This window comes from Chelonia mydas, chromosome 1 (assembly GCF_015237465.2).
Source record: "Chelonia mydas isolate rCheMyd1 chromosome 1, rCheMyd1.pri.v2, whole genome shotgun sequence".
Taxonomy (NCBI): domain Eukaryota; kingdom Metazoa; phylum Chordata; order Testudines; family Cheloniidae; genus Chelonia; species Chelonia mydas.
This window is the reverse complement of record NC_057849.1, coordinates 107,161,091-107,185,245: the sequence shown is the minus strand read 5'-3', so window position 1 is coordinate 107,185,245 and position 24,155 is coordinate 107,161,091. Positions and strand designations below refer to the sequence as shown.

The following is a 24,155-nucleotide window of genomic DNA, read 5'->3' as shown; positions in this document are numbered from 1 at the left end:
AGTTATTACTCAGGGAACTCTTAAAACTGTGTGAAGATCCTTGCAATCTTCTTCGACAAATGGCTTAGAAACAGTGTGACACAAGGAATAAACTCAGAGAACTGTGCATATAATTTCAAAATGCATTAGGTAACATCCCTTCCAAGAAGCTATAGGAAACTTGGAAACTTTACCTCTCACACTCAGAAGTAGTCTTGTCCATGGATTATTTAAAATATGGATAGGAAACAGTTGAAATAAATAGCCAATTCTCAGCATGAAAGGAGGCCAACAATGGACTGCCTTACCAATCATTAAGAAAGATGTTGTTCAGATACATTCGCTAATTATCTAGAAGATAGGAGGCATAACAGAGGCAGCAAAATAGGTTCATGACCCAAAATTATTTAGCTTAATAAAGAATCAATACTGTGTACACCTAGTCTAAGAAAAAAACATGTTTGTAATTCTGTTATCGCATCCCCGCTCCCTCCCCACTTTTGCCTATTGGATTATTCCCATCTGTTATAACCAAGGGACTATCTTTTCACTACATGTTTGTAGAACACCTACCAAATGGGGCCGCTGTTCCCTGACTGGGGCTTGTAAGTATTACAGTACTACAAATAACAAAGAATAGTAATAATTAGAAACTACAGGAATGCCAGAAGGATCTAACAAAAAGTAGGAATTGGGGTGACACAAAGGAATTCAAAGAGATAAGTGCAAGGTAAAACTTGTAGCAGGTGCAGCATGAACAATTTAAACCATACAATGGGTTCTGATTAAGTATTAAACGCTCAGAAATTATTATGGATAGTTCAATGAGGATTTTTGCTGGATGCACAGCGCTGATCAAGAAGTGAACAAACGTTTAGTATGAAAAAGATGGAAAGTAATGTGATAAGTAGTAGAATACTACATGATATATATAAACAGTACATCTTCACCTTAAACTGAATATTACATTCAGTTTAGTGAATCTACATCTAGGCCCTTCAGACAAAAATCAATCATCTAAAAGGACACAAAAGAGATAGACAATATCCAAAGTATGCACGGTAGAGTTTCCATGCATGAAGAAACAGAATACATTACAATTATTTAATTTGGAAGGTGGAACAGTAAGGGGAGCTGTGGCAGAGGTGTAGAAAACTATTATATTTACAAAATGGAAAGAAAGCACTCTCATTTTAGTGAATGAACATTAAAAATTTGTAATGAATATCTTTCTGAAGGCCCACTTCTTACTTTTCTGCTATACCTATGAATAACCCAAGTCATCTACTTATTTTATTTATTTATCTTATGAGCAAACTGCTTATTTATAGGGCTGTCAATTAATCACAGTTAACTCACGCAATTAACTAAAAAAAAATTAAACGTGATTAATCACAGTTTTAATCACACTGTTAAACAGAATGCCAATTGAAATTTATTAAATATTTTTAGATGTTTTTCTACATTTTCAAATATATTGATTTCAATTACAACACAAAATACAAAGTGTACAGTGCTTACTTTATATTATTATTTTTATTACAAATATTCGCACTAAAAATTATAAACAAAAGAAATAGTATTTTTCAATTCACCTCATACAAGTACTGTAATGCAATCTCTTTATCATGAAAGTGCAACTTATAAATGTAGATTTTTTTTGTTACATAACTGCACTCAAAAACAAAACACTGTAAAATTTTAGAGCCTACAAGTCCACTCAGTCCTACTTTTTGTCAGCCAATCGCTAAGACAAACAAGTTTGTTTACATTTACAGGAGATAATGCTGCCCACTTCCTATTTACAATGTCATCAGAAAGTGAGAACAGGAATTCACGTGGGACTTTTGTAGCTGGCAAAAAGATGCTATGTATTTACTTGTCAGATATGCCAAACATTCGTATGCCCCTTCATGATTTAGCCACCATTCCAAAGGACATGCTTCCATGCTGATGACGGATTCTGCTCGATAACGATCCAAAGCAGTGCAGACTGATGCATGTTCATTCACTCTTCTGGGAATGGAGCCTGCCACCTCGGGCATGAGCTGCCTGCTGCCCTTAGTAAGCCACTTTCTTCCCCGGGTGGGAGGAAGTTTGTGGCCAGGGCCTGTTATGTGACTCCCCTGGAGAAGGGGAACACAGCAAAAAAAGTTTGGGAGCCTCAGCTCTACGGTAACTATGGTAGCTGTATTAGCCTCCTGCCTGCGCTCTGCAGGGATCAATGCTTATGAATCTACACAGTGGCAGATACTCCAGCATGGCACCCCCAGGCTTTCCCAGTCCACCAGTGACTGCTGCACAGGGTCATGTAGGGAGCACTCCATGGAGCTGAGCTGGAGAGACACCCTCCACCACCAGGGAGGAGGAAGCAGTACCTGCTTCCCGGAAGGTTTCAGAAAAGAATTAGACTCTTGCAGTATAGTAATAATAATAGCATCTGCAGCTACAGTTACAGCGCCAGAGCCTTGGCTGTTGTAAATCAGCAACATACAGCACCTGAAGGTCTGGTCCAAAAACTACAAGGGCTGTCCATCCTCTTGCCATTGACTTCAGTGGGCTTTGAATCAGCCCTTATATGTGTAATTATTTTTTTTTAAATGTAGGTTGGGGTTTTCAGTGGGATACAAGATGGTTAGGCACCCAACTTCCACTGACTTTTCACAGGAATTGGACACCAACTCCTTTAGGCTCCTTTGAAAAATCCCAGCCTAATTCATTAATTTTTACAAATAATGTACTTAACAATTAGTTCTCTTTTCAAATGAAGTGTCTTACCACATCTTATGGATAAAACTATATTGCTTCTGTGGTGCTGTAGTTCTTTAGTACTGATTTTTAGTGACCTGGAAAGTATATAAGAACATGGGTGTACACAGAGTTTGCAGAGATACTGTGTGTATCAGACATGCAGCAATAACTGTGTGCTGCATACTTGCGTTTCTCTGTACGGGAAAGCTCTGAAAATTTAGGCTCAAGCACAGCCAGTGTAGATAGTGAAAAACTAAGTTATAATAACATTAGTAAATTAGAGATAGACACTACCATTTCACTAAAAACTCCAATGCGCTTCTGTGCCAGCCTTAAAAGATTGATTCCATGGGGCTTGCACAGAAATTGGACCAGTTTTTAATTTAATCTTTAATCTGATGCATGAAAATTATACTTTAAGACTGACACAGCATCTTGAACTCACCTTGTTAATTTGCACCCATGCTAACATTAACCAATGTTCAGAAAAAACTCTATATACTGTGCAATAAGTAAAATACTGTGTTTCAATACCTGTTTCACAGCCTAATCCAAATCCCACTGAAGTCAATGGAAAGTCTCCCATTGACTTTAGTGGACTTTGGTTCAAGCCCTTAAACACAACAGAATGAGCTAAAGATGCCATGACAGCTTTAGCTAATAACATATTTGTTTTCATTTGTTTCCATATATGTTCATATTATACACAAAGGTACATTAAAAGACTGTTATTTAAGTTGCAAAGTCAAGCTCTTGCAAGTTAGTAAATATAACATTTACAGTTGCCCATGCAACTTTAATTCTGCCCCATTGTGGTTCCATCCTGTGTACTGAGGCAGAGGTCCTGTGAAAAAATTAGTATGTGATTGTATAATTCATGACTGTATCTTAATTCCTACACACAAGGGAGTCAAATTAAGGTTGCCCCAGCAACTTTTATCATTGCATTTCCTAACTTTCAAATGTTTGACTTTGCAACCGAAATAACTTTTACATTGTAATTTTCTAGATGTATGGATTTTTTATTTTGCACAGCTGTCAGAAACCCCCACCCTGAATCATCAGCAGGGTCTGAATCCTAACATCCTTCAGCATTACAGCACAGACTGCTACGACTTGAGCTCTAAGGACTAACATTAGAAGCCAGCTGATAAAGGTTTATTTTTCCAGAGCTGGCAGGTGAGGAGCGAAGTTGATGGGTTGCTGCTCCAGGGGTGGTTGAAGGGAACCCAGCCTGTCTCTCCCAGACCAGAAGTTGAGGGAGCTCCTACCCCCTGTGGTGCTTCCAGGGAGTGGGTGATAAATGAGGCAGTGGAGCCATGACTAAGGTGTTGGGGTTTATTGAGCAGGAGAGCCCAGCCCAGCTATCTTCCCTGCCGGCCCCTCTCCCCCCCCAGCAACACCCTGGTGTTCCCTCTACTGTGTGTGCTGCTGCTGCTGCTTTGGTGGTGGCATGAGCCCAGCCTCAGAAGGTTCAATGATTTAGGCAGGCTGACAACATTTTTCTGAGAAACAGAAGGAGAGAAGGAAAATGGCAACTGTTAATATTTTATATCTCATACAAATCTGAATGGAATGTCACAGGACAAAGAAAAGGCACTTCCGTAGCCTGGGGAGATTCCCCCTGCTGCAGAGTGGATTTGATTTAAATCAAATTGATTTAAATCATGGTTTAAATCACTAGTCATGAAGACTCAATTTAATCATGGTTTTCTACATAAAAGTGCATTCATGTTGGTTGTTACAACCTTAATACATATGCTTCACAACTCAGAGATAGATGTAGGTTTCATTTTTAGAAGATACACACTATACATTTTTAAACAGTGATTTATTTTGAACACTTTTCAGATTAGTTTTACAGCTATATCAGAAAATGAATGATTACTTATTTCATATATCAAAGATAATTGAAGGAGATATTTATGAAGTCATTGGAAGGTGAACAATCTCCAATTCAACAGGTTAATCATTAATATTTGGAGGATTTTCTTGCCATGCTGTATTCGGAGAAGAACATCACCAGACAGACATTTACATTGTTTTATTTAACTAAAACAACAACGTTAAGTACTCTGGATTTTTTTCTTCAACAGCAAATATATAATATTTTAAGAAAACAAGCATATGTCCCTCACTTCTCACATTTATCTCCAGACTTCTTCTCCTTGTCCAGATCTATTCCACCCCCAACAATCTTCTATTCATTGAACTTTTTGAAACTTTGCACTTTTAGACAGAGGTAAGGGATTGACTCTGTACATAAATTTGCAGAGGGACAGTAGAGTTGAGGTTTGTTATCTCTCACCTCTATATATTATTTATTTATTTAAAAACATTTTTGCCGTTAACAAGCATATTACTTTTGGAGACACAAATCCACAGTTTGAGAACTGCAGAACTAAGCATCTCTGATCGTATCTTCTAGACTGAGCACTGAGTAGTGTGACAGGGTCGGGCCAGATGGCTATAGAAGAGTAACAGAAGGCAGATATATTAGCCCCACGCTAAGTAGGTCCCTTTTCCCTGGGTAAGGTAACAGGGAAGGTTCCAGAACAATTAGGAACCTTCTGGAGACAATTAAGGCAGGCTAATCGGGGCACCTGGGTTTTAAAAAGGAGCTCACTTCAGTTTGTGGTGTGCGTGTGAGGAGCTGGGAGCAGGAGGCACTAGGAGCTGAGGGTGAGAACACGGACTGTTGGAGGACTGAGGTGTACAAGCATTATCGGACACCAGGAGGAAGGTCCTATGGTGAGGATAAAGAAGGTGTTGGGAGGAGGCCATGGGGAAGTAGCCCAGGGAGTTGTAGATGTCGCACAGCTGTTCCAGGAGGCACTCTAGACAGCTGCATTCCACAGGGCCCTGGGCTGGAACCCAGAGTAGAGGGCGGGCCCGGGTTCCCCCCAAATCCTCCCAACTCCTGGTCAGACACAGGAGGAGTCGACCTGGACAGTGGGTTCAGAAAAACGGCCAAGCTGAGGGCTGCCGTGAAGCTCCAAGGCGACCAAATCCACCAATAAGCACAAGACCCACCAAGGTAGAGCAGGAACTTTGTCACAGTAGATAGAAAGATTAACCTAAATAATCTATACAGAAGCCTCTGGAACCCCATAAGATTGGATCCCTAATCCATGAACTATTGGAATTTATTTACAAAGCTTTTCTTAAACATTATATGAATATATTGTCTCATACTATAGAATTAGAATTTATAATCCCTATTCCATGATGAGATATCTTTGAGCTATAATGTATCTTAATTAAAACTATCTTTAGATAGGTTTTTTCCTCAAAAAGCATTTTATCAAAAAAATCCGATTTACATTTTAAAAAATCAGATTTTTTTTATTTAAAAAAAAAAAATCATTGATTTTTATCCACCCTGCCCTACTAAACACCAAAGGCCTACTGCAAACACTGAAGATGTGAGAGCTTCTCAAAGGAAAGGTAACAAGACTCCTTTATGATGGAAAGTGTTACACAACCTAAATATAGGGGCCCTGCCAGTTCCCCTCATCATTATTATAACACCTTGTAGGTTGTATTTACTGCCTCATTGTTACTTTGGGACCTAACTTCCATTCAAATGAATTCCTATTTCCTCCCCTCAGGCACTTGAAAGTAAGGACTCTTTATTGTAATGGAAATATGTTATACAAACATGTTAGGGAATATCTCTGGCTTTGGGGTCAGAGATAAGATTAGCATAACGGGTGTGCTCTGTGATTCTGGATCAGTGACATTTGCTGCAAAATTTGAAATTTTGAAAGAAGTGGCAAAATTCAACATTTTGGATGCAGAATTCTCCATTCTGCAGCAGCCAGGCACCGCACGTTTGGTTTTTCTTCTCCATGCCCCAGTCTGCCCGCAGTTGCCTCTTTGTCTCCAGGTTCCCTTGAAAGGAGGAGCCATTTGGATTATTAACCTATGCTCCCACTCTACTGGCCTTAAAAGGGTAGCCCGAAGGAAAAGAAGATTTCTTTCCAACCTTTGCAGCCATCAGTCTATACAGAGCAGGACAGATCCAGCACATCATACAGGTTGCTCTGAACAGCATGGGGCACTGGAACCGCCACTGTACTTCTCCAAAGAGGTATGGAGGGAACTATTCACAGTTCCATGGATCTTGTTAGTGAGCCCAGGATTGCCAAATCTGACCAGGAGCCAGGGAGCAGAGCTCCCTAGGGTGCCAGCTGGAGCACATTTCTGACCTATTGCCAACTCTCATGATTTTATCACAAGCCTCATGATATTTGGTGTTTTTCTTAAAGCCCCTGCTCCAGAACCAAGTGGCTGCATGAGAATCTCAACTTTCATTTTTTTTAAAAGTCATTTTTTGGAGAAAAGCTTGAAAAATGTGACCTCTACAGGCTCAAAAGCCGGAAAGTAAATAAAAAGAACCCAAATAGTATTATTTTTGAAAATCTCAATTTTTAAGTCATTCTCGTGAGTTTTTGAGGCTTGATTTTTGAACATCTGACGTCTGCACACCGTGGTCTGCCCGCCAGTGAGTCAAGGAGCCAGGACTGTAGGCTTCCTTAGGGAGCCAGAAAGCTGACATTGTCTCAAAGCTCCCTCTTTTCCTCCCACAGATGGAGGGTGTTCTGAATCTGAGCTGGGTAACACTGGGGCAACTGAGAAACCAGGAGCTAAGGAGAGAGGATCCCCTCTGTCCTCCTGGTAGGGAGAGGAGACGGCTGAACCAGGCCTGTCTGGAAAGCACTGTTGCAGACAGGGTACAGGGAAGCAATACGAATGAGAACAATACCAATAAAATAATTTCTCTCGCAGCACAGGCACCAGCTTCCTCCTTTCCCTGGCGGTGCTCAACCCCAGCCCTCCCCACACCCCTTCCCCCAAGGTCCCGCCTCTGCCCTGCCTCTTCCAACCCCCACTCCGCTCCCACCCAGTTCCACCCCTTCCCCAGAGCGCGCCCTGTCCCTGCTCCTCCCCCTCCCCCACAGCAGCTCCTGTCCACCGTGGACCAGCTGATCGCAGCCGGGGGAAGGTGCTGGGTGGGAGGGGGAGGAGTTGATCAGCAGGGCTGCCAGTGGACAGGAGGTCCTGGGGGTGGAGAAGGGGAACTGGTTGCCTGCTGGGTGCAAAGCACCCACTATTTTTTTTCCGTGGTGTTCCAGGGCCGAAGCACCTACTAAGTCAGCACTTGTGTCTTGCAGTATTTGTCACAAAAGTATTTTCCCCACTCAGTATTTTCAGGGTTTGGGGAGGGGGGGTTCTCCATGACTCCCCAAGCCTCAGCAGCCCTGATGTTACCCAGGAACCACACCCACCCTTTTTGACAAGACCCATTTTTCAAAGAAGAGCCACCAAAGCCAGCTAGAAGATCCCTTCTTCTCTGGTACACATTCAGTACTTCCTTGGCTGATGCCACAGTCGCCTAAGCCCGGGGAACCATGGAGAGGAGCCACTGTGGAAATGGCAATGTACCACCCCCTCTATCTGTGTCTGCTAGATTCTCATCCCCTCTAGCCACAGGGATGAAGGGGACAAAAAGGCTCTAAATGTGCGATGAATGAGTCCTTAACAGCATCAAGCTGTAATTTTTGTTAGCCTTTGGAGCAGCTGTAAAACACAGGCAATAAAATACTTTCTGTAAATTATGTGGGCCACATTCTGGCCAATGCAGGGAAAGTGGTAACAAGCCCACAAAGTACAGCAAAAGCAGAGCTAATCTGCACAGGGAATCCTAGTGCAGAGGCACAAATAACCTCCTTGGGAGGCTAGTAAGTAAGGACTATTGCCAGGAGAGAGACCATATGTGCAGAAATACGCAAACATGTCTCCTGTTCCCTAGGTCCAACCCTGCTATGTCTCTCAACTACTGTGCTAAGGGCCTGCAAAGTGTTCCTCTGTGGATTTCAGCGGGGGGGGGAGGGGAACAGAACATCCGCTTGGTGCTAATCTGCATGGTACAGACCTCAGGTGATGATACTCTGATGCCCTGATCGATGTCACAGGGACCAACCGGCTACATTTTCTGTGCCCCCCACAATCTGCTCTCAGGTAGCACTATAAACTCACACAGTGCACAACGGTACCAGGGTTCCTCACCAAATATGTCATTGCTTTCTAGCTCAATAACCTCCAAATGCCATTCTCTTCTGAATCCTAACCACCTTCTCTTTCTTCCTCCCAAAGCCTCAAAACACTGGACTCTGTCCTCAGACTTGCGTAACTGACTGAAAAATGTGGCTCCAAGAATTCAATGTGAAATCAGAGACAAATGATCGCTACCGGTTTCAAACATCATTCTCATTTTGCCAATCACAGTAGCTGCCTGCAAGGAGAACAGTTAAGGGAAAGCCGCTGTGCATGAATGCTTGGGCTCCCTTTATGGGAAGTGATTGTGCATAAATGCTTGTGCTCCAATTAAATGGACACCCAGTGCTGCGTTTGTTTTCTACGGGTCATTAGCAAATTAAATTATTTTTGTTCAAAAATTAAAACTCGAGACATTTATTTAGGCCAGAGACCTCACTCCTAAACGGATTAGGAGGACTCAAATGTATTGGCCCCCTCAATCCTGATATTATCCCTTTAAATAACCAGATTACTTTTCCTTTGGTGTCCAAGCTTTCCCATGTAGAAAATAAATTCTTATGAGTATAAATTTCCCTTGAGTCTCAACCAGCAAAAAAGTGGCTATCTATTCTTCCTAAACCTGACTCTGCTCTTCCCAAGCTATGGTTGATGCAGAAACAGAAAGGGAAAGTGGCAAAGGTGGCTTCAAGTTATCTTTGCACCTCCTGGCCTTGCCCCCTATATAAATCAGAGCAGCTTCAGGGTTGCTATAAGTTACACTCAGCTTCAGGAACTCACTACGGTCTGTTCCACAGATAACAGCCAAAGCTAGGCTTCAGCCATACCCCTTCTCTCCCCAGCGTGCCTCCTATGCAAAGGGCTTCAAAGAGTCACCCCACTTGTGAAACCTCATTACACAGAATCATAGAAATGTAGGACTAGAGGGGACCTCGACAGGTCATCTAGTCCAGTACCCTTCACTGAGACAGGACTAAATATTATCTAGACTATCCCTGACAGGTGTTTGTCTCACCTGTTCTTAAAATCCTCCAATGACAGAAATTCCACGACCTCCCTAGGTAATTTGTACCAGTGATCAATTACCTTTGCCCTTAGGAAGTTTTTTGTAATGTCTAACCTAAGTCTCCCTTGCTGCAATTTATGACAGTTATTTCTTGTCCTGTCCTCAGTAAATATAGAGAACAATTTATCACCTTCTTCTTATTATAACAAACTTTTATGTACTCAAAGACTGTTTTCATGTCCCCTCTCAGTCGTCGCTTCTCCAGGCTAAACAAACCCAATTTTTTCAACCTTTCCTCATAGGTCATGTTTTCTAGACCTTTAATCATTTTTGCTGCTCTCCTCTGGACTTTCTCCAGTTTATCCACATCTTTCTCAAAGTGTGGTGCCCAAAACTGGACACAGTACTCCAGGTGAGGCCTTATCAGTGCTGAGTAGAATGGAAGTATTACCTCCCATGTCTTGCTTACAACACTAATACATCCCAGAATGATGTTCACTTTTTTTGCAACAGTACTACGTTGTTGGCTCATATTTAATTTGTTATCCACTATACTGCCCAGATCTTTTTCTGCAGCACTCCTTCCTAAGCAGTCATTTCCTATTTTGTATTTGTGCAATTGACTTTCCTTCCCAAGTAAAGTACTTTGTGTTTGTCCTTATTGAATTTCATCCTATTTATTTCAGACCATTTCTCCAGCTTGTCAAGATCATTTTGTATTCTAATCCTGTCCTTCAAATGCTTGCAACCCTTCCCAGCTTGGTAATGTCCACAAACTTTATAAGTGTATTCTCTATGCCATTATCCAAATCATTTATGAAGATACTGAGTAGAACCAGACAAAGGACATATCCCTGCAGGATTCCACTCAATATACCCTTCAAGCGTGACTGTGAATCATTGATAACTACTCTCTGAGTACAATTTTCAAATCAGTTGTGCATCTACCTTTAGTAGGCTCGTCTAGGCTACATTTCTCTAGTTGGCTTATGTGAGACAGTATCAAAAGCCTTACTAAAGTCATGATATATCACATCCACTGCTTCTCACCATCTTCTTTACCCTGTCAACGAAGGATATTAGGTTGGTTTGACAAGATTTGTTCTTGACAAATCCATGTTGACTGTTACTTATCAACTTATTATCTTCTAGATGATTACGAATTTGATTGTTTATTTGCTCTTTTATCTTTCCAGATACCAAAGTTAGACTGGTCTATAATTCCCTGGGTTGTCCTTATTCCCTTTTTTATAGGTAGGGTACTATATTTGCCTTTTCCAGTCCTTTGTGATCTCTCCTGTCCTCCATGAGTTCTCAGACATAATAGCTAATGGCTCAGAGATCTCCTCTTCAGGCAATTCCTTAACTATTCTAGGGTATATTTCTTCAGGCCCTGGCAACTTGAAGACATCTAATTTGTCTAAGCAATTCTTAACTTGTTCTTTCCCTATTTTTGCCTCATATCCTACCCCATTTACATTGATGTTCACTATGTTAGTTTTCCTATCACTGCCAACCTTTTTGATGAAAACTGAAACAAAAAAGGAATTTAACACTTCGGCCATTGCTGTGTTTTCTATTATCGTCTTTCCCTCCTCATTGAATAATGGCCCTACTCTGTCTTGGTCTTCATCTTGCTTCTAATGTATTTGTAAAATATTTCTTGTTACCCTTTATGTCCCTAGCTAGTTTAATCATGTTTTGTACCTTGGCCTTTCTAATTTTGTCTCTACATGCTTGTGGTGTTGTGTTTTTTTTATATTCATCTTTCGTAATTCGACCTAGTTTCCACTTTTTTGTATGACTTTTTGAGTTTCAGTTTGTTGAAGAACTCCTTGTTAAGGCAGGGAGGTCTCTTAACATATTTCCTCTTTCCTACACATTGGAATAGTTTGCTCTTGTACCCTTAATGTTTCTTTAAAAAACTGCCAACTTTTCTGAACTCTTTTTTCCCTTAGACTTGCTTCCCAGGGGCTCTCAATGACCAGTTCTCTGAATTTGCTAAAGACTTCCTTCTTGAAGTCCTTTATTCTACTGTTTCCCCTCCTTCCATTCCTTAGAATCATGAACTTTTACCATTTCAAGATCATTTTCACGCAAGCTGCCTTCCGCCTTCAAATTCTCAACCAATTCCTCCCTATGTGTCAGAATCAAATCTAGAGCCTCTCTACCTTTTCTAATAAAAAGTTGTCTCCAATGCATTCCAAGAACTTGTTGGATAAGTTGTGCCCTTCTGTATTATTTTCCCAACAGATGTCTGGGTAGTTGAAGTCCCCCATCAACATCAAGTCCTGTGCTTTGGATGATTCTGTTGGTTGTCGGGGAGCACAATAAAGGTGCCAGGTCACAATGAGGAATCCCTATGTCTTTTCCTCAACATGACAGTTAGCCGAATAAGAGTCTCTTTGGAATAATGCTCTTTATAAATAGGGACAACAGACTACAAGCGAAAGTACAAGAAAACTTAGTGGAGTATGACAAGGAACGTTCCCACTTTAGTTTTAATCCTTATATACAGTATCAAAAGTGGGTCAACTGGTCTGAGACGGAGCAACTTATTTGGAAAACGGTCCACATAATGAAAGGTATCTCCACTGCAACTTTTATGAACAGTTCCCTCCCTCCTACTATCAGTATAATTTTAATTTAAAATACGTGGTTGAAATGCTGTAATTTGAAGCCATGGCTTTTCAGTCAAACAATTGCTAACATTGATGGTGATGCATGTGTAAAGATCCCTACTCTTTCAAAGAGAATAACTCCCCAATATAAACATATGTGCTCCAAAAAGCTTGTAACAATTTTCTTTTAAGAACTGTTTTTTCTTTTGTTCATTTCCCATATTCAAGTCAAAGTTTTCAGCAGATCCAGCACAAACTTTTCTGTTTAGCATTGACACGTTTTGTTCTGAAATGCAGAGAGGACTGTGATCTGACATGAAAGCTTAAAAATAAGAGACACCATCAATAGTAAAAAGAAAAGGAGTACTTGTGGCACCTTAGAGACTAACCAATTTATTTGAGCATAAGCTTTCGTGTAGCTACAGCTAAGTGAGCTGTAGCTCCACGAAAGCTTATGCTCAAATAAATTGGTTAGTCTCTAAGGTGCCACAAGTACTCCTTTTCTTTTTGCGAATACAGACTAACACAGCTGTTACTCTGAAACCCATCAATAGTAACAATGCTTTCCTAATTTTTTCAATGTACACTTCTTGAAATCTGGTAAGTTTAGAATTTTCTTGTGTTCAAGACAGAATATAGTTTTAATGTGAAAATAATTTAACCATAACTTTCTGAAAGGAAACTCTGCTTGTTATTCTCTCTATGATATGGTATATTTACTGTAAACAAAAAGGTCAGGCCACCCACTATCAAAATCCATTGACTTGTTTCTCTACTTAAGACAAACCTGTTTTTTGAGCTTTTTGCCTTTTAATGGGCACACTGCCTTTGTTTATTATACTTCTGTTTTCACTAATTTTTATTATGGTGCCCAAAGGCCTTAAAAGCAGGGCATTAAAAAAGTATTAATATGGTTCTATGTAATTTCCTCTTCAATCCCTCTCCCCAGGCAGATGTCTTCTAAACACATACTATTTTCTAAAAGCATTTTCTAAAAAGCAGCTGATTAACAAACATTCTATTTAGATCCTCTCTGGCTGATCTGTCATTTATTTTCCATATGTCCCATCTGTTTTTAATTACGACGGGTATTTGCATGAAAATGAGGTCTGTGTTTCTTAGTAGTCTGTTCATATTGTTTATGCCTAGTGAGTCACAATCCTAACTCTTTGGGGAAGTGAAAGAGTCTTAGGCCTTTTCTACACTATAGAGTTTTGTTAATGCAAGTTAAGCAGACGATCAAAAAACATAATTCAATCGTTTGTGTATGTTCACACAATGCTTCTTCTGTCGGTGGAGCACGCCCACAATTGGTGCTCTAGCATGGACAGAGAGAGCAGTGCCCTGTGGGTATTTATCCCACTGTGCTACTCACCACCTTCTGCAGCTAGGAGTTGTGGGAAGGCAGAATGGATGTCAGTGCATCATGGGTGTGGGCTCAGTGTCCCATGATGCAGTTTTTTTCCATCCCATGATTCCCTGGGCTTCCGACTGTGTTTCACAGCATTTTTCAACAGCCCCTGTTTACTGTGCGCCCACCTTCTCTGTCTGAAAGGATAGATCCTGCACTGCTCTCTGCTATTGTGGTCACTGTTATGAACACATCATGGCTGGTCATGAGGACCGAATCCGTCTAACCTGCTGTGTGCCATTGAAAGAAACACCACCAGAGTACTTTTGGCATTCACGGAGAAGCTGCACATAGTGGACCATCGCTTTTGGGCTTGGGAAACAAGCACTGAGTGGTGGGATCGCATCATTGTGCAGGTCTGGGATGATGAACAATGGCTGCAGAACTTTCAGATGCAGAAAGCCACCTTCTTGGAACTGTGTGCGGTGCTCACACTGGCACTGCGGCGCAAGAACATCAAAATGAGAGCTGCTTTCTTGGTGAAGAAGTGTGTGGCGATCGCTGTGTGGAAGCTGGCGACTCCAAAAGTGCTACTGGTCGGTCACGAATCAGTTTAGAGCTGGGAAGTCCACCACTGGGGCTGCATTAAGGCAAGTGTGCAGGGCCACTAATCATATCCTGCTACGAAGAACTCTTGGCAATTTGCATGAAATGATGGATGGCTTTGCAGAAATGGGTTTCCCTAACTGCGGAGGGGAGACAGATGGCACACGTATTCTAATTTTGACACTGGACCACCTTGCGACGGAATACATCAACAGGAATGGGTACTTCTCCATAGTGTTGCAGGGGCTTGTTCATCACTGTGGGCGTTTTACTGACATTAACGTGGAGTGGTCAGGGAAGGTGCATGATGCATGCATCTTCAGGAACACTGGCCTGTACAGAAAGCTGGAAGCAGGGACTTTCTTTCCAGACCAGAAGATTCCAATGGACGATATTGAAATGTCCATGGTGATCCTGGGAGACCCAGCCTATCCCTTACTCCAGTGGCTCATGAAGCCTAGACAGCAGCAAGGAGTGCTTCAACAATAGGCTGAGCAGGTGCAGAATGACCATAGAATGTGTCTTTGGCAGATTAAAAGCACACTGGCGCTGCCTTTACGGCAGGTTAGACCTAAACAAGGAAAATATTCCCATGGTCATAGCAGCCTGCTATGTTCATAATACTTGTGAAGCTAAGGCTGAGAAATTTCCCCCAGGGTAGAGCGTGGAAGCGGATCACCTGGTGGCTAATTTTGAGCTGCCAGATATCAGGGCTATTAGAGGGGCACAAGAGGGGTCTATTTGAAACAGGGAGGCTTTGAGGCACCATTTTGACAATCAGCTCCAGTAATGGGTCATTCTATACCGCACTCCGCCATGCTTTGTTAACTTGCCGCCTTGCATGAAAATTTTTACTCAGCAAATTGTCAAATTGCCACTGTGTATTCATTCCAGCAGCAATCACTGTGTTTTGGAGACAAATAAAGATTGGTTATCGTTCAGGGAGTTTGTCTGTATTAAATACCAATAAACAACACACAAAAAAAGCTTGGTAGGAAGGGAGATAACAATGAAGGGCAATGTAGGCTCTCATAGCTGTGTGTAAGTCCAGCAATCATTTTGGAAGCTGTTCAAAGAGGTGGAGGGACCAGGGTACCAAGATGGGCTGGGAAGTTGCACGGAATGTGTGGGAGGAGTTTGGGGAGGGCATGGAAAGCAGTTCTGTATCATCTGCAGGGGGGTCGAGCACACTAATTCTGCCTGCAGTGTGATTAGGAACTTCGACATCTCTGTTTGCTCCTCCATCACTTTTATCATCTGCTCCTGGCCCATTAAAATTCACTCCTGGCTCTCCTTTCTGTCCTGCTCGTCTATTTTATAATTTTCTTTTAAAGTCCCTCTCCACTCCCTGCGTTCTTGTTTTTCGGCCTCTGAAGTTTGGAGCACCTCTCAAAACATGTCCTCCTTGCACCTCCTTGATTGCTTCCTTATCTGGCAGAGGTGCTCCGCTGGGTGTAGTGGGTTCCACTGAAGTCCACATCTGCAGAAGCACAAGAAACAGAAGCATGAATTTTAGTGCACACACCGCATCGACTCATTATAGTAAAATGCACCTTTTAAAAAATACGAATCAGTTTCTCACTGTCTCTTGGCAAGCATACACCTTGGTGAACACCTTAAATATGGTGAGTTCAGCCCAGGGCGGGGGAAGGGGGAGGCACTTAAGATGGGGCAAAGGGTCTTTGTGTTTTTTTAAGGGGATCACTACAGGTGACTAGGGACAATATTGTAAATTCTGCCACCATTTTCACAGGCAGGGGTCACTGAAGATGGTATTTCACTCCTGAGGGTAAGGAAGGATGCAAGGGTGCATCTCTTGCATGAGTGTGGCTTCAGACCAGGTCCCTATGCTGCTCGCCTGTGTGCCACTTTGGTTACCGCACAAGTGATTGCCGATCGGCAAGGGAAAGTTTCCTACAATTGGGGAAGGAACAAAGCAGCTCTGCCAAGGAACCTTCAGCAGAGGATTAGCGAGTATCTCCAGGGAAGTTTCCTAGAGATCTCGCTGGAGGATTCCCATGAAATCTCAGTGTGCATTAACACGCTGTTCCACCGCACTGCTAAGCTACACAGGGGAACATGAAGCACAGGCCAACACAGCTAGTCTTGTACGTTTATATCCCTTGACCCATTTCTAGCATATAACAAAGCAAAGGACAACTCTATTTCATATAACCGAGCAGCAACAACTCAAAAAGATCACTTACCAGAGCTCCCCTCTCCTGCATCATGCACGCCAGAGACAGACTGCTGGGACTGGCTAGACCCCTCCGGAGTGGAAAAGAGTTCCTGACTCGCCGCGCCACTGGATGATCCTGCCGGGTGCTCCATGTCGTCTTCCAACTCGACCTCCTTGTCCACCACTTCCTCATCGGAGTTGAGTCCACTGTCTCCAGCCCCACAAAGTATCCACAGGGCTCTTGGTGGTGAAAATGGGGTCACCACCGAGGATGGCATCCCATTCCTTATAGAAGCAGCAAATCTTTGGCCCACCCCCAGAGTGACGGTTTGACTCCCTTGCCTACTGGTACGCCTGCCTCAGCTCCTTTATCTTTGCGCGACATTGATGTGTGTCCCATTTGTAGCTCTTATCCAACATGCCACAAGAAATCTGACTGTAGGTATCAAAGTTCCTACAGCTAGAGTGGAGCTGGGACTGCACAGCCTCCTCTCCCCACAGCGCCAGCAGATCTAACAACTCAGGTGTGCGCCAAACAGGAGAGCGTTTGCTGCGGGGAGTCGCCATGGCTAGCTGGGAAGATGAGATGTGAGCTGTCCCTGCCAAACAAACAGGAAGTGGAATTTCAAAAATTCCCTGGTCTTTAATGCCTGTGTACCTGGGTGCAGGGCAGCGGAGTTCTAACTGCTGACCAGAGCAGTCAATATGGGCATTGTGGAACACCTCAAGGAGGCCATTTACAGCAACATAACCAAGCTCAGTGTTTACACTGAGCCTCTGTCGATATAACTTTGCCACCAAAAGCTTTATGCCTCTCATCAAGGTGGTTTTATTTTTGTCGGCAAAGCAGGAGGGTTTTGTCAGTGGAAGGAGCATTGTAGTGTGTACACCTCCACTGTTTTGTCGATGGAAGCTGACTTCTGTCGACAAAACTCTGTAGTGTAGACATGCCCTTAGTTTATGGGCCCAATCCTACATTTCTTGGGCCCCCAAAATGCCCATTTAAATCAGTAGGCTTTTGGGTGCCAAGGAGTAAATTACCAAGGGCCAGATTTGAAAAGAACTCTGTATGTGTCTGGTGCTATATTAATTACTGTTAGCAGTAGTAGTAATAATGTTGCAAACAGAATGATAACAGGAGAAGAACATCAATTCTTAAAAACAATTATTCTGTTTTCTTGCAGATGGTTCTAGTAACAAAAAACCAGAATGAGAATTAGAGAAAATGGAGCCAATCCTACATTTCTTGTGCACCACAACTCCTGTTGCTGGCAATGTGTGATATGTGTTCGGAATTTAAACAGAATCTTTAAAACGTTGACATGGAGCATTAGTAAAGTTTTTTGAGTGTAGTTTTTTGGATATGAAAGTACAGTATGAGTGAAAATCATCCCTTCCCCCATAATGAATAAATTAATGGGATTTATTCAGGAAAGTAACTGAGGATTAGGGGGAAACAATCCACACCCACCCCCAAAATGAGAAAACCACAGCTCCTACATGGCAGCTATTATAGCCAATGAATTGAAACTGCTGTACAACCCTCTAGACCAGTAGTTTTCAACCTTTTTTCATTTGAGGACCCCTAAAAAATTTTGAATGGAGGTGCAGACTCTGGTGGAAATCTTAGACATAGTCTCTGGACCCCGCCGTGGTTTGCAGACCATGGCTTGAAAACCACTGCCCTACACAGTGGCTCCAAGCCACTAGATCTATCAATGTGTGGGTCCAATAGACTCTTCCTGAGTCCCCCCCTTAGCAGAGACCTAGTCACCGCTATTTCAGAGCTCCCTGCGCAGCACACAGGGAATGTGAACGGCCCTCTATGCAGCTGACCAAGTACTGTGCCTTACTGCAGAGCTTAAGTGTGGAGAGCCTTGAATGGGCCCTCCATGGGGGAGTGAGTTTCGTCCTGTCTGAACAGTTGTGTGATGTTGTTGGTTCTAGTTACTCTGGCACCTGGTATAAAAATGGCAGATAGTCTGTCATTTGCATGAACAATTCAATCCCCAATTCTGTGGCACTCGTGTAGAATTCATGCACTCTCTGAAGATATTTTTCTCTTCCATTCCGCTTTCTTATTATTATTTATATTACAGTAGCATCTAATGGCCCCAGTTAAGTTCAGGGTTCCATTGTGCGAGGCTCTGTATATACATATAGTAAGAGATAGTCCGTGCCTCAAAGAATCTAAAGCTTTGACCCAGCAAAGACTTACTCTGAGATTACGCACAGTGTGGAAAATTAAACCAGGGGTGAATCTCTGCAGTATTGGATCCTACACAGACAAGATACGGGGTGGGAGAAAGGAAGTACTATCCCCTACATTTTACATATGGGCAACGGAGGCACAGAGCGATTAGCTCGCTGATGTGCTGTGACCATTCCTTATCACATTGCTCATATGCATCTCATTGATATTTTGTGCTTCCGCCCTCTGTTTGTCACTTCCCCTTGTTGCCATGTCTCATCGTTAGATTGCATATTCTTTGAATCAGGGATCAAACATTTTTTGGTTATGTGTACAGTGCCTAGCACAATGGGATCTAATCCCTGTTTGGGGCCCCTGGGCACCACTGCAATGGCAATGCAAATAAAGAATAATAGTAATCTGCAGCAGAGACAAGACGTGACCTCAGATCTCTTCTATTTTAGTCCAGTGCCTTGACTACTAGACCATTCTGCCTCATTTATCATACTGTATTTTAAAACACAGGGGTTTCCCATTGGCCCACCAAACACTCTTCATCATTCTTTTCCTCATTATCTTGTATGGTATAAAAGCAAAGCTTTAACATAAGTGCTGATATGTATATCACGGTTTGCATATGTGCTCTGTAGAAAAAAATACCGTGTCCATACAAACACTAATTCCTCTAATATTCTGAATAAAAATTGGTAAATAAAGCCCCGATGTTTCAATTTGAACATTCCAAATACTGTAGCCTCTTTTGGGCATGGCATAAATCCTCTCTATTTGGAATACTAGAGAAATTATTGTATATACGTGTACATGGTGCATGAAAGTTACAGGATTTCACACCGTATGTTTGTATTTTCCACACAACACAAACCAAAACTGTAATGCCATTTTCATGTCACTCTGAAAAAAGTACGATCTTCTGAGTGATAGGTAAACAATAAAAGGCTCAACCAATACAAAAACAAACAGTCCTCATGAAAACTATTTCTAGTATTTAAAACCATTCCTCTACTGTTTACTGAGACTGGATCACATTGCATCCTGTGCTGTTTGAAACATTTTTAGTATTCCAGATGTTATATGGACTGGTTTTGGAATGTCCTGAAGGAAGACTGAAACGGACACATTGGATTCTGTATACATTTCTCCTTCACATACAGCTAGGATTTTAATATGAAGAGGCATTTTCTCCCCTATAAAATTGTGAAACGCAAAAAACCCCAAAACCAGTGTACCCAGCTCACCATTTGAATACACTGCTTGTTGTCTCATCCACTCTCCCTGCTTATATTCACCTCTACTTAGGCCCCAATCCTGCCGTCGGGTGGATCCCTGTGCCTGCACAGAATCACTGGGGCTCCATTCAGGTGCACCCACAGAAATGAAATCAGGGCTTCTAACCGTAAATTACGCAGGACAAGGACTCTCTTCACAGCACCTCGCACACTGATGGTACTCCAGAACCAATAATGATGACCACGGTGTATATTTAATACACTCTGCTTTATTATTTTCCTAAATAACCTCATGTCAGGTGGTTCCTGCAGGAGGATGCCTGATTGGGAAATTGTTTTTATCTGGCCATTTTAATAAACCAGTACTGAGGCTAACACATTACAGCCACATACAAATAACCTCATTCCTATCCACTGGGCAGAATCTCCTCTTCACCCGCACACGGGGGTGTGGTTGTGATTCCACAGCGCTGGACTAGCCCAGGCTCCTGTCCCTTTAAAAGTGACCTACGAGAGTCCAGCCTTCCTGCAAACTCTGTGCCTGCCTGCGGCCCCGCCTCTGCCCCAGCCCCGGGCAATGGCGCCTTCGCAGCGCTCCTGGCGGGAGGAGGTTGCCCTGCGGCTGGCTGAGGGAGGCGGCCGCATGCAGGGGGAAAGGCCGCCCGTTCCCTCTGGCGCTGCCCGTGCTCTCAAGGGTGGGGTGAGGGGGGATCACTGCAACAAAGGAAAGCGCCTACATCTAGTCCCGGCTCGGTTCGCTCCCCGGCCGGGGAGACTGGAACCAGGGCGGGGACGTGTCTTCTCGGGTTCCTCAGCCCATGTGGCCGCCTGCAGGAAGCACCGCGCGCTCTCGGCTGCGGCGCTTAAGCTTTGCCCCCACCCCAGCCGGGCGCCCCCTTCCTCCCCACGGAGCGGGCGGCGGTAGCGTCAGAGGCCGGGTCCGCACCTTCGGCTTGTGCAGGCAGCGGCTCAGCTGCCGGGGGAGCCGGGCTGCATCGGACACCCTGCAGGGTGGATGCATTATTCAGCACACGGTGCATTCCGAGCTGCGGGAGCCGAGCTCCTGTGGGACTGTGCATGGGGTGGGGGTGGGTGGGGGTGGGTGTGTTCTCGGGTCCAAACACACGCCAAGGCTGGGTGGGGGTGGGATTCAGGGGCAGAGGAGCATGCACTTACTTTATCTATGGTGCCCGGGAGCAGGCGGTCCAGCAGCCGGCACAGCACCACCCCGTCTTTCAGAGACGACTGCAAAAACCCCTCGGGGTCCGAGATGGTCTTTTTGGGCGACTCCAGCACGCCCAGGGTGATCAGCCATGTAACGGTCTGCTCCGCCGAGTTCATGGCTGCTGCCGCCGCCGCCGGCGCGCGGACGGTAAATCCCAGGGAGCGGACGGGGGGGAACAATCGCGCGCCGGAGGAGGCTGTATTTGGCCTGCGGGCCCCCCCGCTAGGATCCCCCACCCCGGGCTTGGGGGTTTCACATTGGAGCAGCAGAGGCCAGGGCCGCCGCTCCCTCCTCCCTCGCCATGGAGCTGCTGCAGATGACGACTCGCTTTGCCAGATCCAGTGGGTCCAGTTTCGCTCGCTCACTCGCTCGCTCTCTCCCGTGCGCGTTGGCAGCTTGTCCACTGCCTTTTCATTACACACACATGAACCTGCAGCGCCTCCTCCCCCCGCCGCGGCGGCTGCCTCCGCATGACATCACTGACAGCCGGCGGAGAAGAAAAGACGCCAGGCCCCTTCCCGGCACGCAGACCTGCGGCGGCGCCCGCGCCCCTCCAGCGGGCACGGCTCGCGCGGGGCCCGGCGGCTGCTGCAGGCGGCTCTCCCCTTCGCAGCGAGCACCGCGCGCCGCTTGCTGGCCCCTAGGCGGGGAGCTGCTGTCTCCCAGAGCGTGGCATCCGCCGCACACGGGATGCAAATGCCAACGTTGGAGCTATTGTATAAATGCGTCCTGCGTAGGTAATAGGGACCGTGTGTGTGTGTGTGTTTCTCTAGTATGGATTCACACATATTACGTGGGGATCTGTGTTCCCATGCATATACATATATATATTTATACACATCCCCAGTAACCACGGTCAGATTTAGGAGACCATTTAAATCCCCCCCTCCTCCCCTATATACAGGGGGGCTAATATTAGTAATGGTTATCCTTTTTCACCTGGAGGTAAAGTGGATATTTGATCTTCAAATCGTGGCATCCTTCAGGATTTTTTTTGGGGGGGGGGAGGGTTGGCGTTCAAATAAGTATGGGTGCCATGTACTCTTTTACTACCCAGCAAGCCAGCAGTTGCTGAGTGAACATTTTAATTCAGTGTGTCACCAGATGGATCCTAAACAGTGCAGAATGGACTCATAAATCTATCAAGAATAGGTTTACGCATTATTGTGCTTGACCTTGGTAACGTTAACAACGATCTAACGTTGAACAAACAGTTTACGTTGCATGTGCCCTCTAGTGGAGGGTTGGTTGATGCCACTTGATTGCAATCAGTGAACTCGCCATATAAAAGAGAACAGATGTATAAATAATGGTTTTGCATCGTTCGATATTTCCAAGTGAAAGTGTTTTACTACTATTACATTTGAAGCAGTCGCTGACAGTGTTGCTTCTGGAGCCATACAGGCACTAAAAGAAAAAGAAACCTCCTGAAACAGCTTAACAAAGACTTCCACAAGAAAACTGCAGTTTTTTGAAGGAGAAGAATTGGTTAGACCAAGTCAGGCCTGGTCTACACTAAAATGTTAAGTAGAAGGAAGACACCTTAAGTCGACCTGTTAATGTATGTGTCTACACTACTGGGTCCTTTACAGCGACCTAAGTCGCCTCTAATGTCGACTTCTGTAATCCAGTTCTGTGAGAGGCGTAGCATTTAATTCGCTTTTCATGGGTCTACTGCAAGGTAGTGCAGACGCAGTGTCAGTGATGTGCTGGGAAGGGCTCTCTGTGCACCCTTATTAACATTCGACCACCAAACAGAAAAGAGGATTGGGATGCTGTCTCTACTTTTGATAAAGCTGACCCATTCTGAACAATTGTCAAGTCCCTTTACAGAGCTGACATCCCTGGATTTCATAAAAATATTCCTGAGGAGTAGACTTTTTGTCTTTGGAATGTACCAAATTGTAACTGGTTGCAAAAATTACCAGGGGAGAATACCCCTAAACTCCCCTGCAAAACTACACACATCTCTGTATTTCAAATTACACAAGTTTAACGTAGTGTACAGCATAAGCATTTTATATACAATTTTAATTTGGCATCTTTTGCAAGAACAAAGGAAAACACTTATAAAAATACAGTTGGCTGTGGTCAAATTGTTTTTGTTTAAACAGGAAAAAAGTGAATAGATTCGTCAGTCCCTCATTGTCCTCTCTGCAAGTACGCTCATGTGTGTTTTATCAAATGTATGTTTTATCAAAGGCTAAAGGGGAACATTTTTATGGGAATCCCTGGCCAACTGATCCCATTTGGACATTTTACTCATTTGCTTACAGTTTATATGAGCAATGAAGCCAATTATTAAAACAATGTATGGTGACTGAAGTGCTAGCTTCCCTGGCTATGTTCATTTCCAGGCATCATGTCTACAGTCTGCCATATGTTTCACTGGTTTACTTTCTGTGACTTTCCACAATTATAATTTATGGTAGTAGTTGCTAAGCCAGTGTAAAGTATTTACAAATATTTTGAAAATGAACCTGTACAAAATGATTTATAATGTATTTGTGCCTTTTTCCCCATTTACTTCAGTTAAACTACTTCTATCAGTGAAATTATTCAAATTATTCTAGACAAGACCCTATCGAGGAAGTTAAGGTTAACATTTTTCAGTGTCCACACTAGGTGCAAAGTTATGTTCAGGGTTTGGTAGCTAACATATTTTCAAACACAATCTGTTTTCCTAGCCTAGACAGGGCCCCTGTGGTTGCAGGATTGGCTCCATCATTAGTGGCCCATCACACTTTGCTATATGTTGCTGCTAAGATCATTTTATATGCACACGGGAAACATAGCAACTGCTGAAGGGCCATCTAGTCCAATATCCTGTCGCTGATAGTGGGCAGCACCAGGTGCTTCAGAGGAAGGTGCAAGCAATCTTGCATGAGGCAGACCTAGGATAGTCTGCCCCCCTCAAAATCCTTTATAGTTAGAGATTG

The 24,155-nt window shown here is 43.6% G+C and overlaps 1 protein-coding gene across 5 annotated transcripts in view; it reads right to left on the bottom strand.

Annotated features, from left to right (window-relative positions):
- ARHGEF7 (Rho guanine nucleotide exchange factor 7) overlaps positions 1 to 21,871 on the bottom strand; it is a 188,672-nt gene extending 166,801 nt beyond the window's left edge. For 3 of the 5 annotated variants that reach the window (XR_005225098.2, XM_037897007.2, XM_037896980.2), the window contains exon 1: positions 21,168 to 21,749. Coding sequence is in view for 4 of the 5 variants with exons in the window: in XM_037897007.2 (XP_037752935.1) it covers positions 21,168 to 21,332 (165 nt within the window). In the remaining variant the exon portion in view is untranslated. Of the gene's footprint in view, positions 1 to 21,167 lie in introns of all 5 variants that reach the window. The other 2 variants (XM_037896966.2, XM_037896973.2) reach the window with 2 other exon arrangements.
- Between the last annotated feature and the right edge of the window lie 2,284 nt (positions 21,872 to 24,155).